The sequence below is a fragment of the Geotrypetes seraphini genome, chromosome 1, assembly GCF_902459505.1.
Source record: "Geotrypetes seraphini chromosome 1, aGeoSer1.1, whole genome shotgun sequence".
In the NCBI taxonomy this organism is placed as follows: Eukaryota; Metazoa; Chordata; class Amphibia; order Gymnophiona; family Dermophiidae; genus Geotrypetes; species Geotrypetes seraphini.
The window spans coordinates 227,168,026-227,180,775 of record NC_047084.1 but is presented as its reverse complement, the minus strand read 5'-3'; the positions used below and the strand labels follow the sequence as shown (position 1 = coordinate 227,180,775).

At 47.4% G+C, this 12,750-nt stretch overlaps 1 protein-coding gene and 1 long non-coding RNA gene across 5 annotated transcripts in view; one reads left to right on the top strand and one right to left on the bottom strand.

Annotated features, from left to right (window-relative positions):
* Window positions 1–11,632, top strand: part of TBC1D1 (TBC1 domain family member 1) — a 322,295-nt gene extending 310,663 nt beyond the window's left edge. For all 4 annotated transcript variants that reach the window (XM_033947569.1, XM_033947560.1, XM_033947546.1 and 1 more), the window contains one exon: window positions 10,081–11,632. In XM_033947569.1, the coding sequence (XP_033803460.1) occupies window positions 10,081–10,293 (213 nt within the window). In that variant the 3' untranslated portion in view covers window positions 10,294–11,632. The remainder of the gene's footprint in view (window positions 1–10,080) is intronic.
* LOC117361946 lies at window positions 11,122–12,018 on the bottom strand. The gene is made up of 2 exons (XR_004539762.1): window positions 11,524–12,018; window positions 11,122–11,468 (listed from the first exon to the last, which is right to left on the bottom strand). It is a non-coding gene; the product is annotated as an uncharacterized LOC117361946 (long non-coding RNA).
* Window positions 12,019–12,750: the final 732 nt, after the last annotated feature.

Sequence of the window (12,750 nt, the reverse complement as noted above, 5' to 3'; positions counted from 1 at the left end):
TCAGAACAGTGTGTGAAAAAATTCAAAACTTAATCCCCCCCCCACACACACACACAAACACACACACCACCACCACCACTTTTACAAAAGCGCGGAAGAGGTTTTTAGTGCCAGCCGGTACGCTGAATGCTCTGTTCTGCTCCGACAGTCATAGAGTTTGGATGCTCATAGAATTGTTCATGTTGTGCTAACAAATAATCTTAATTTCCTCCCCTCCACGGTAAATAGACGTGTCCTGCCATAACAATCAAGTCAGAAAATTGACCTGACCTAAGACAGTGTAAAAAAAAAAAAAAAAAAGGACAGAGGTACCCTCATACAGGATAGTCCAAAGAAAAACCAAAAAGTGATATTGGTCTGCTTTACCCAGCCAAATAAATTGGAAGCACTCTATATCCAGATAACTTGCATTATCCCAGGACAAGCAGGCAGCATATTCTTTACGCATGGGTGACGTCACCGACGGAGCCCACGGTACGGACCTTTTTACTAGAAAGTTCTAGTTGGCCGCACCGCGCGTGCGCGAGTGCCTTCCCGCCCGACGGAGGAGAGCGTGGTCCCCAGTTTCTTCGTTTCCGCGGAGCGAAGAAGACGTGCGTTTTTCAACTCCGATTGAAATCCTCTTTTTGCCTTCCCGCTCGCGTTCTTTTTTTAGTTTTATTTACCTTCGGGTTCTTTTTTATTTCATTTCCAAAAAAAAAAAAAAAAAAAATATTTTCTTTTTGTTTCGTTTTTTGTCTTTGCCCCGGCGGGGCCTGTTGTCACGATCCAGGCCTCGGGGTTTGATTTTGCGGAGGCCGTGTTCACATTCATGCCCCCGCAGCCCGGTTTTAAGAAGTGCCAGCGGTGTGCACGCCCGATCTCCCTCACTGACCCACACAATTGGTGTTTACAGTGTTTGGGACCGGAGCATCGGGCGGACTCGTGCACCCGCTGTGCCACTCTTAAAAAACGCACTTTGAAGAATCGCCAAATCCAGCAAAGTCTGCTGTTCGGCACCGGCCCGACTATGGACTCGACTTCTTCAACTGCGGCACCATCGAAGTCGGCACCGACCACCTCGACACCGCCTGACATTACATCGGCGCCACCGGCGCCAGGTAAGCCGGCTAAGAAGCCTTCCACCCTTGAGCGCCCTCCCACCTCGGTGGCGACACCGGCTCTTTCGGCTCCACGCCGAACTAAAAAACGCTCCGCTCCGATATCGGTGAGTGCCTCGTCATCGGCCGCCTCATCGCCGGAGCGTAGAGCGGCACCCATGGAACCAAAGCAGAAAAAAGTGGTTCCGGTGCCAACCCTGGATGACCGCATTGCGGCCATCCTCCAGGATAAGTTGCAGGAACAACTCCAAAAGCAACTTAAACAGCTCTTGCCCTCTATCCTGGCACCGCTGCTCTCGGTACCAGACCGGCCCGAGCCCCACACCGTCCAACCGGTATCCACGCCATCGGTACCTATGGACCCCTCCATGCCCATTCTCTCGGCACCGCATATCCATGCCCATGCCGAGGCCGTAGCTCTGACGACATCCGATCCTCCTCGGGACCGAGCGGAACACCGGTCTTCCCGCGAACCTGACCGGCACCGTTCTTCCCGGGACCGAGACAGACACAGGTCTTCATCCCCCGGTACCGTCTCGGTACGCTCAGGCAAGTCTCGGTCTAAAGCTCATCATACCGAACCTTCCACTCCAGTCTCTCGGCACGCACACACCGATGTCAGAGACCCGGACCTCTGGGAGGAATCTCCCCTCGGTACCGAGGAGGATGCATCGTCGTCGGACGAAGAGCCCTCGGCCCCCGATACCACATCTAAACCTGAGCAATCTTCTTTTTCAAAATTCCTCAGGGAGTTATCGGGGGCCTTATCTTTGCCTCTGGAATCTGATTCCAAGAAGTCACAAGCTTTCCTGGAGGCATTAGATTTCGATCAACCTCCTAAGGAGTTCCTGAAGTTACCCGTGCATGACATCCTACGGGAAACTTTTTATAAAAATTGGGAAAATCCATTAACTGTCCCTGGGGCACCCCGTAAACTGGATAGCCTTTACAGGGTTATCCCAATCCCGGGATTTGATAAACCCCAGCTGCCCCATGAATCTCTCCTGGTTGAGTCCACTTTAAAAAAGACTCCAGGCTCCAGTGTATATGCCTCTACCCCTCCTGGCAGGGAGGGCAAAACGATGGACAAGTTTGGCAAGCGGCTCTACCAGAATGCCATGCTTGCCAACAGGGCAAACAATTACTCTTTCCACTTTTCTTTCTACCTGAAACATCTGGTAATGCAACTCTCCGCCATGCAAAAGTACATGCCGGAGCACAAGGTTCCACTATTCCAGCAGCACATCTCCAGCCTGCTTCAACTTAGAAAATTTATGGTGCGCTCCATCTATGACTCCTTTGAGCTCACCTCTCGTGCATCTGCCATCGCTGTGGCCATGCGCCGCCTGGCCTGGCTCAGGGTCTCTGATCTGGATGTCAACCATCAGGACCGACTAGCCAACGCCCCATGTATGGGAGACGAATTGTTCGGAGAGTCTCTGGATACCACCACACAAAAACTCTCCGCCCATGAGACCAGATGGGATACTCTCATTAAACCAAAGAAGAAGGCCCCTCCTGCTCGGCCTTACAAACCACAGTCTTCATACCAGCGCAGGTTCTCCGCTAGGCCGCTTAACCCGCCTTCACAGCAACCTAGGCGGGCTCGCCAACAACACCACAACCAGGCTCGTGCACAGTCTAATCAACCTGCCAAGCCTCTTCCTCCTGCCAAACCTTCTCAGCCCTTTTGACTCCTCTCTCCAGGGCTTAGCCAGTCTTCCACCCTCATTGCCTCTCCCTCAACCAATCGGAGGCAGGCTCCACATTTTTCTCAGCCGTTGGGAGGTCATCACATCGGACCAGTGGGTCCTCAACATCATCCGCCACGGCTACTCTCTCAACTTCCAGACTCTTCCACCAGACAATCCTCCCGTAGAGTCTGCTTCTCTTTCAACTCAAACCCCCCTCCTCCTGAGGGAGGTCCAATCCCTCCTTCTCCTCAATGCCATCGAAGAAGTACCTCTGGAACAAAGGGGCCGGGGATTCTACTCCCGTTACTTTCTGGTTCCAAAAAAGACAGGAGACCTACGTCCCATTCTCGATCTCAGGGACCTCAACAAATGTCTTGTCAAGGAGAAGTTCAGAATGCTCTCCCTTGCCACGCTTTACCCTCATCTCTCTCAGAACGACTGGCTATGTTCCCTGGACCTCAAAGAGGCCTACACTCACATACCAATCAATCCAGCTTCACGTCGCTACCTAAGATTCCAGGTGCACCATCGCCATTATCAGTACAAAGTGCTACCTTTTGGCCTCGCTTCATCACCCAGGGTGTTCACCAAATGCCTCATTGTGGCGGCGGCCTTCCTCAGGTCTCACAACCTCCAGGTGTTTCCCTACTTGGACGATTGGTTGGTGAAAGCACCTACGTCTCCGCTTGTGCTACAAGCCACTCATCATACCATCTCTCTCCTCCACCTCCTGGGGTTCGAGATCAACTACCCCAAGTCGCATCTGCTTCCCACGCAGCGCCTTCAGTTCATTGGAGCAGTTCTCGACACCACACTGATGAGGGCGTTTCTCCCCTCCGACCGTCAGCGGAACCTGCTCCGCCTGTGTCGTCAGGTGCTCCTTCATCACTCCATCTCTGCCAGACAGATGATGGTCCTCCTGGGCCACATGGCCTCGACGGTGCATGTGCTTCCCCTGGCACGACTCCACCTCAGGACACCTCAATGGACTCTGGCCAACCAATGGTCGCAGACCTCGAATCTTCTTTCTCATCCCATCTCTGTGACATCGTCTCTTCAGCAATCTCTACAATGGTGGTTGAACTCCTCAAATCTTTCCAGGGGCCTTCTTTTTCATCTGCCCCCGCATTCCATGACCATCATCACGGATGCCTCCCCTTATGCATGGGGAGCTCACCTGGGAGACCTACGCACCCAAGGTCTTTGGACCCCGCAGGAGCGTCTTCATCACATCAATTTCCTGGAACTACGAGCCATGTTCTATGCTCTCAAGGCCTTCCAGCACCTTCTTTGCCCTCAGGTTCTGCTCCTGTGCACGGACAACCAAGTTGCCATGTACTACATCAACAAACAGGGCGGCACCGGATCTCGCCTCCTTTGTCAGGAGGCTCTTCGCATTTGGACCTGGACCACGGCCCGCAGTCTCTTCCTCAAGGCTGTCTACATCCAGGGCGAACAGAACTCCCTGGCCGACAATCTCAGCCGCATCCTTCAACCTCACGAGTGGACTTTGGACCCTCCCACGCTCCACTCCATCTTTGCTCGCTGGGGCACTCCGCAGGTGGACCTATTCGCAGCTCCTCACAACCATCAGCTGCCCCAGTTCTGCTCCAGACTCTTCTCTCCTCATCGTCTGGCCCCGGATGCATTCCTGCTCGATTGGAGGGATCGGTTCCTGTATGCCTTCCCTCCACTTCCTCTGATGTTGCGGACCTTGTCCAAACTCCGCAAAGACCACGCCACCATGATCCTCATAGCTCCCCGGTGGCCTCGTCAACACTGGTTCTCCCTCCTGCTTCAGCTCAGCTCCAGGGATCCCATTCCTCTGCCTGTGTTTCCTACTCTACTTACACAGCAACATCAGTCTCTACTACATCCCAATCTGTCTTCACTCCACCTGACAGCTTGGTTTCTCTCGGGCTGACCTCTTCAGGAAATCTGTCTCAGCCTGTCCGTCTCATTTTGGACGCCTCCAGGAAACCGACCACCCTCCAATGTTACCATCAGAAGTGGACCAGGTTCTCCTCTTGGTGCCTCCGTCATCATCACAATCCCACCTCTTTAGCGGTGGAAACTGTTCTGGACTACTTGCTCTCCCTGTCCAATGCAGGCCTCAAGTCTACCTCTATCAGAGTCCATCTCAGTGCCATCACGGCATTTCATGAACCTGTCTTAGGAAAACCTCTCACGGCTCACCCTCTGGTTTCCCGATTCATGAGGGGCCTCTTCAACATCAAACCACCTCTGAAGCCTCCTCCGGTCGTCTGGGACCTGAATGTGGTTTTATCTGCCCTCATGAAACCTCCCTTTGAGCCGCTTGCCACAACTTCGCTCAAATTTCTGACATGGAAGGTTCTTTTCCTCATTGCCATCACCTCTGCCAGGAGGGTTAGTGAGCTTCATGCACTGGTTGCCGATCCACCGTTCACTATTTATTACCATGACAAGGTGGTTCTGCGCACCCATCCAAAGTTCCTTCCTAAGGTGGTCTCAGCTTTTCACCTCAACCAGTCCATTGTGTTGCCTGTTTTCTTCCCGAAACCTCATTCACATCCCGGAGAACAGGCATTGCACAGTCTTGACTGCAAGCGTGCCCTGGCTTACTATCTTGATCGTACAAGGGCTCACCGCTTGTCCCCTCAGCTCTTCCTGACCTTCGACCCAAATCGTTTGGGTCGACCGGTCTCTAAACGGACGCTATCCAACTGGCTTGCAGCTTGCATCGCGTTCTGTTACGCTCGGGCCGGTCTGTCACTAGACGGTGCTGTCACGGCCCACAGGGTAAGAGCTATGGCCGCTTCTGTTGCTTTCCTCCGTTCCACACCCATTGAGGAAATCTGCAAGGCGGCCACCTGGTCCTCAGTTCACACATTCACTACTCACTACTGTCTGGATGCTTTCTCCAGACGGGATGGGCACTTCGGCCAATCTGTACTTCAGAATTTATTTTCCTAATGGCCAACCATCCCTCCTCCCTCTTTGTTAGCTTGGAGGTCACCCATGCGTAAAGAATATGCTGCCTGCTTGTCTTGGGATAAAGCACAGTTACTTACCGTAACAGGTGTTATCCAGGGACAGCAGGCAGATATTCTTACGTCCCACCCTCCTCCCCGGGTTGGCTTCTTAGCTGGCTTATACTAACTGGGGACCACGCTCTCCTCCGTCGGGCGGGAAGGCACTCGCGCACGCGCGGTGCGGCCAACTAGAACTTTCTAGTAAAAAGGTCCGTACCGTGGGCTCCGTCGGTGACGTCACCCATGCGTAAAGAATATCTGCCTGCTGTCCCTGGATAACACCTGTTACGGTAAGTAACTGTGCTTTATCAAAAATGTTGATTGCATCAGTCAGTGAATACACAGGATCAAGGACCCAACACGGTCTGTTTTGGCATGCAGTGCCTTCCTCAGGAGTCCAGTCTTCTACAAAATCACATCAAACCAGTCAAAAACAGTTTATCTGAGAGCCCTATTCTGAGATCAACAGATGCCAGCTACTGTTAATAACATAAGAATAACATTACTGGTTCAGACCAGTGGTCCATCTAGCCCAGTATCCTGTCTTCACGGAGGCCACTGATCCAGGACAAGTAGTGGCTTCTCCCATGTCTGTCTCAAAGCAGTTTATGGACTTTTCTTCCAGGAGCTTGTTCAAACCTTTTTTTTTAAAAAACCAGCTACATTAACCACTCTTACCACATCCTCTGGCTTAACTATTCTCTGAGTGAAAAAATATTTCCTCCTATTGGTTTTAAAAGTATTACGCTGTAACTTTGAGTGTCCCATAGTCTTTGTAAATCCTGATGCAGTAAAAAATTTTGATCCACTTATACCACTTTTCTACACTACTCAGGATTTTGTAGACTTTGATCATATCTACCCTCGGCCATCTCTTTTCCAAGCTGAAGAGCCCTAACCTCTTTAGTCTTCCCTCATACGAGAGGAGTTCCATCCCTTTTATCATCGTGGTCACCCTTCCTTGAACCTTTTCTAGTGCGGCTATATCTTTGTAGAGATAAGGAGAGCAGAACTGAATGCAGTACTCAAGGTGAGATCGTACCATTGAGCGATAGAAGCATTATAAAATTCTTACTCTTGTTTACCATCCCTCTTCTAATAATTCCTAGTATCTTGTTTGCTTTCTTGGCTGCCGCTGTCCATGAGGCTGCCGCTGTCGGAGGCGAGAACTGAGGTAGCCATTCAGAAGTGGCGCACACCCACGCAGCAGCGCGCTTGTGCGCCGCTGGCCCCCGACGTGCCGGTAATCAGCAGGCAGCCGCCCTGTGAAGCACCAGCGACCGGCACAATTAGGAAATGCCGCGGGCTCCGACAAACAGCAGGCAGCCATCCCCGACCTTCAAAATTTAAAGGTACCGTCGAGGGGCTGGGTCGGAATTTAAAGGTGTCGGGTATATATTAGTATACAATTTGGTTAAGAATGGTTTTTTTTCTTGTTTTCCTTCTCTAAATCTGGGGTGCGTCTTAAGGTGAGGTGCGTCTTATGGAGCCAAAAATATGGTACCTACGTGGCATAAATGCGCATGAGCCAAGTCTCGTTCATTTGAAAGGAAGCTCTGGAATGAGAGGGCATAGGATGAAATTAAGAGGTGATAGACTTCGGAATAATCTAAGGAAATACTTTTTAACAGAAAGGGTGGTAGATGCATGGAACAGTCTCCCGGTAGAAGTGGTGGAGACAGAGACTGTGTCTGATTTCAAGAAAGCGTGGGATAGGCATGTGGGATCTCTTAGAGAGAGGAAGAGATAATGCTTACTGCAGATGGGCAGACTGGATGGGCCATTTGGCCTTTATCTGCCATCATATTTATATGGTTCTAACACCATAGGTATTTTAGCTTTTCTTGTTGAAATACAGCTCTGATGTTTAGTGAGGTGTGAGGACAACACAACAGATTGCAGGGACATTTAATCAAGTAGATCACACCTTTGATTTACAGGTGGTATATTGCAATTTTAAGGGTGTACAATTGGGCATTGCAGAAGTCTCCATATAAAGGGCATTGAATCAAGAAGTAAAATGAGCAGACTAGATAGGCCTTATGGCCTTTTATTTGCTGTTATGTTCTCTGTTAATTCCAATCTCTTTTCTGTGCATTTGAGATAGAGGAGTTAAAAGGCTAAGGCAATTTTATCATATCTTTTTTTTTTGTATAGCTGTGTTTGTATTATTCTATGCAAAATCACAAAAGTTGTAGTTCTTCATACATAAGTGGTTATTTTGGACGTCTGAAAACTGGCATTTAGATATCCATAATACATGGACGTCCAAATCCCAATTTTACAAAGGCAAATATAAACGGTCTAACACAGTGGTCTCAAACTCGTGGCCCGCCAGGTACTATTTTGAGGCCCTCGGTATGTTTTATCATAATCATAAAAGTAAAATAAAACAATTTCTTGATCATATGTCTCTCTAGCTATAAATTACAATATTATTATTAAGACTTACCCAAAAGGAAAGATTTATAAAATATAAACAGTTTTACCTCATGCAAAATTGTCATTTCTTTAATAAGACATTAACTGTTTTTTTCTGAGGCCCTCCAAGTACCTCCAAATCCAAAAGTGGCCCTGCAAAGGGTTTGAGTTTGAGCCCACTGGTCTAACACTACAGTAATTAGGCAGTGAATCTGGGCCTATGTATGTTTAACAAAACAAAGGGGAAAAGACCTCAAATACCCAAGTGTTTGAGTATTTGTTAAAACACCTTCATGGGGCTATGAACATCACCATTGTTAAAAAAAACAAAAACCTCCTTAGTCATCAAATATATTGTTCTTATGCCAACATGTTAAATTGATTTTCTGTGCATTACATTTTTAAGGAGCAATAACAAACCTAATCCATACCGTATATACTTGAATACAAGTCGATCTGAGTATAAGACGAGGTACCCCCCTCCACAAAAAAGGAAGAAAAAAGGTTTACTTGAATATAAGAGGGGGGAGGGGGTAATATTCATGTGTCCTGCTCTCTATCCTGTCCCTTCTCCCTGCCCAGTACTCTGTCCCCATCTCTCTCGATGTCCTGCAGGCCCCCACCAGGCCTACTAAATGACTTGATGGGCCGGAAAAGGAGGGATCCCTCCAGTCTCCTATCCTGGCCGACTTTGTCAGTGTTTTGTGATTTTTGGGGGTTTTTTGTTTGTTTTTTACCTCCCTCCCACCTCCCCCATCGTAGAACAGAACAAGTCATTTCTATACATTACCTTTTTGAATCACTGGTGGTCCAGTGGTGTACCGGGTAGGAGCAAACTTTCCACACTCCTGGTCCACCCTGAGCTCCTCCTCCATAAATGGCCACCTCGAGTTCTCGCGGCCCAGCGGTATACTGGGCATGAGCAAGCTTTCCTCCCTCCTGCAGATCACTGAGCCACTTGCTGAATGGTTGCCATGAGTTCTCACAAGTAACTCAATGGGGCAGGAGCATGGGAAGGCCACTCTTGCTCTGGCTCACTGCCGGACGACCAGGGATTGTAAAAGGTACACGGAGGCGGCAGGAGGGAGGTAAAGGAAGGCACAGTCAGCTGGGATAAGAGATAGGAGGGATCCCTCCTGTCCCAACCCACCGCTGGACCACCGGGGATTTTAAAGGTACACAGGGGAATTGGGAGGCTGGGTAAAAGTTTTTTTGAGTCTGCTGGGACAGAAGGCGGGAGGGATCCCTCCTGTTGCGGCTCACCAGGTCTTACGACAGGCCCGGCAGAGACTTGCAAGGCATCAAGAGTGAGTGAGGGAGAAGGCACAGGGCAGTTCAAGGAGGGAAGGGGGGACAAGGTGCAGGAAGGGGGGGCTGAGTGCAGAACCTGGAAGGGAAGGAAAGGAGGGCAGGGTGCTGAGCCAGGGAGGGAGGGGGGCTGGGTGCAGGTCAGGGGAGGGATTGAGGCTGGGTCAGGGCACTTGAATACTAACCACCTGATTTATATAAATTATGCACATAAATTTACACTTGATCATGCCTAAATTTTATGTACAAGTCAATAAAGAGAATCTGGAAATGAGTGGCGTGCTGGGCAGATCAGAGGCATTCCTTTACGTTATATGCATAGTTATTGAAAAAGGGCATTTACGTTTAACTTTAAGTGCACCACATTTTTGTAGATGCAAATTATCACTCCTAAAGTTAGGCGCAGTTCTCGGACATAAGCGCTAATCTGTAAGCCGCGCCTAACTTTAAGCATGGCTTATAGCGCTCTTTTTTTTTTTTTGCCATATATAGAGTTTACCCCTTAATCCGTACTGATGCTCTTTTCTTGATTTTAAAATGTAGGTAGCCCATGGAAAGATCCAAAGTCTAGAATGTACTGTGGAGCGTTTCATGAGTATTGAGAGCAAGCTGAAGCAATCCGTCCTGACGCTGGAAATTGAGAGAGCGGCGTTGCTGCAAACAGTCGAAGATCTGCGTGGTCAAATAAAAAACCTAGGTAGAAATCCACCTCCAGCAGAAAAAGAGCTGGATGTCGGCCGAAAACTTTCACCGTGAGGCTGATGGGACACTTTTTGACATTAGAGTGAAGCATTCACCATCCTTTTCTGCAGCGAGGATTCACATTTTTTTCATGTGGGCGCATTACATACACATCTAAAGCAAAAATTGAACCACACATTTGAGAAAAGGGACATGCTTGGCATGGAGAAAGTCCTTGTTTGTAATCAGTCAGTGAAAAATGCTCTTGAATTATGAAATTCAGATTATGGGCAAAAGACACTTAGAAATGGTGCTTTTGTTTTAAAGTTTTGTTTATATAGGTCCAGGCTCCCTTTAGATGAAACTGTATCAAATAGTATGCACTTTACAGCATTTAAGAAATTAACGAGAGGGTGGAGGCTGCTTTGAACACTCCTGCCTTACTTGGAGGCAATAAAACATTCACAAATAGCTTTATTTCTGGTTCACTGAGTTTGTGACAGAGAGTCCTCTGCACTTTAGCTGTGCACTGTAGCATTGCTGAATTTGAATGGTAGACTCTCTGAATGACTGTTATTTTGTGGAATCTGGAAACTTCTGTTTCAGAATATGTATTTCCACATGTTTTTATAAACCAATATTTTTATGGCTGACGACATTGGTACATTGTGGAGCATTTTAACATTTGTCTTTTCTAATATTTGCTTGAAATCTCACACATGCCTGACTGTAGATGGCTCCATTTTACCACTCATACATAACTGAGGAAGCTGCAACATTATCTGCCTTCTACTGGATTTTATATTTATTTCTTATCTGCTTCATATGTAATCTGTCCTGACTTAACACTGTCTTAAGTCAGACTGTAAAGATTAAACTATCGTCTTGTTCACTGAGGTTCTATATAGGTTACCCAAAAAATCAGCACCAACTAATGTGGCACTAAGCGTGATTCTGTAGAAGTTAGAATCATGCTTAGCGCTACCTAAGCAATGTTAGGCGTCACTAGGGATCCTAACTTTAGACACACCATATTTATGCTAGGCTTTTCTTCAACTAAATACCTGCACCTAAGTTATATGCCTAATGGCGCCTAACTCAAAATCACGCCTACGATTAGGTAGGTGTTTTAAACTAGGTGCCTACTTTTTATAGAATCATATTTTACAAGTTAAGTGCCTAATTTTCAGTTAAGTCCAATTAACAGCAATTATGAAGTGTTAAGTGCCAATTATCAGCTCCAATTAAGCCTATTAACCAATTAAGTTAGGTGCCTACATTGGCTAGGTGCACCGTTGTAGGCACCTAACTTTACACAAACTATTAGGGGCATAATCAAAACACAAAAATGTCCCAATAAACCACCTAAGTCAGTGCTTGGACGTTTCGCTCGCTGAAATGTCAACTTCTGATTTTTTTAAACAGAAACTTGGACATCTTGCAGATCATTCGTCCTCCAGAATGTCAAAGTCTAAAAGGTGCATGTAAGAGGAGGGTTTTTTGGAGGGTTTTGGGGTGGGTTAGACTTGGATGTTTTGCAGTGAAAACCAAACCTTTTGCAAGCTGTCCTAGACGGAACTTAGATGTTTTTGCCTAGACCTGTTTTACAAGCATCTAAATTCCAAAAGTGATCCAATCTGACCAGATGACCCCCCACACACACACACACACTTTCCTAGTGTTCATTGACACCCTCCCACCCCCTAAATTTCTAAATAAAACATTACGTACAGTATCTGGTATGGGAAATCCTAGTAGAGCATCACACAGATATCTTAAGTAGCCTAGTGGGTGGGCTAGTGAACCATAGAGAGGAGGAACCAGGCCCATAAGCCATCTTACCACTACATTCATGGTGCAGAGATTGAGCCCACCAAAACCCTATCATACTGCCATATAGGTGCCACCTGTAGCCATAAGGGCTATTAGGGTGGTAGACAGATGGGTATAGTAGGTTTCAAGGAAGTTTTGGAGGGCTCAACATAAATTATAAGGGGATTATGGTGAGATGTATGTCTGTCACCCTGTATGTGAAGTTCACAGCAGTGGCTTCTAAGGTGCCCCACTACTCTATTGGCATATGTACGAGGCCAGTCCATAACCAACACTGAACCCTTCCATGTCTAAATGGTACTGATTTAGACATCTCTAACTTTGATGTTTTTGTAGTCAAAAATGGTGAATAACTTTAGACATCCTGGTGGTCTAGATGTTTTGGCGACCAAGACAAGTAGTCGATTTTCAAAAGTTGACGTTTCTTCACTCCCGAATTTGGATGTTTAGTGAGAAACGTCCAAATTCGCACTTAGACGTCCTATCAAAAATGGTCCTCTATTTCAAATTTGCCAGTGAGTGCCTCTTTAAAATATCTTTTTCAGGTTCAGTTGTGTGCTAAAGGTAGTGTTTTTGTTTTAAACAATATATTCTTTAAGTAGCAGCAAAGTAGTAGCAACAAGTAAAAAAATTTATGATGCAGAAGTGGTTTTGAGGCATTATTTACTTCTATGGAAACCACTTATCTACTGAAACTTT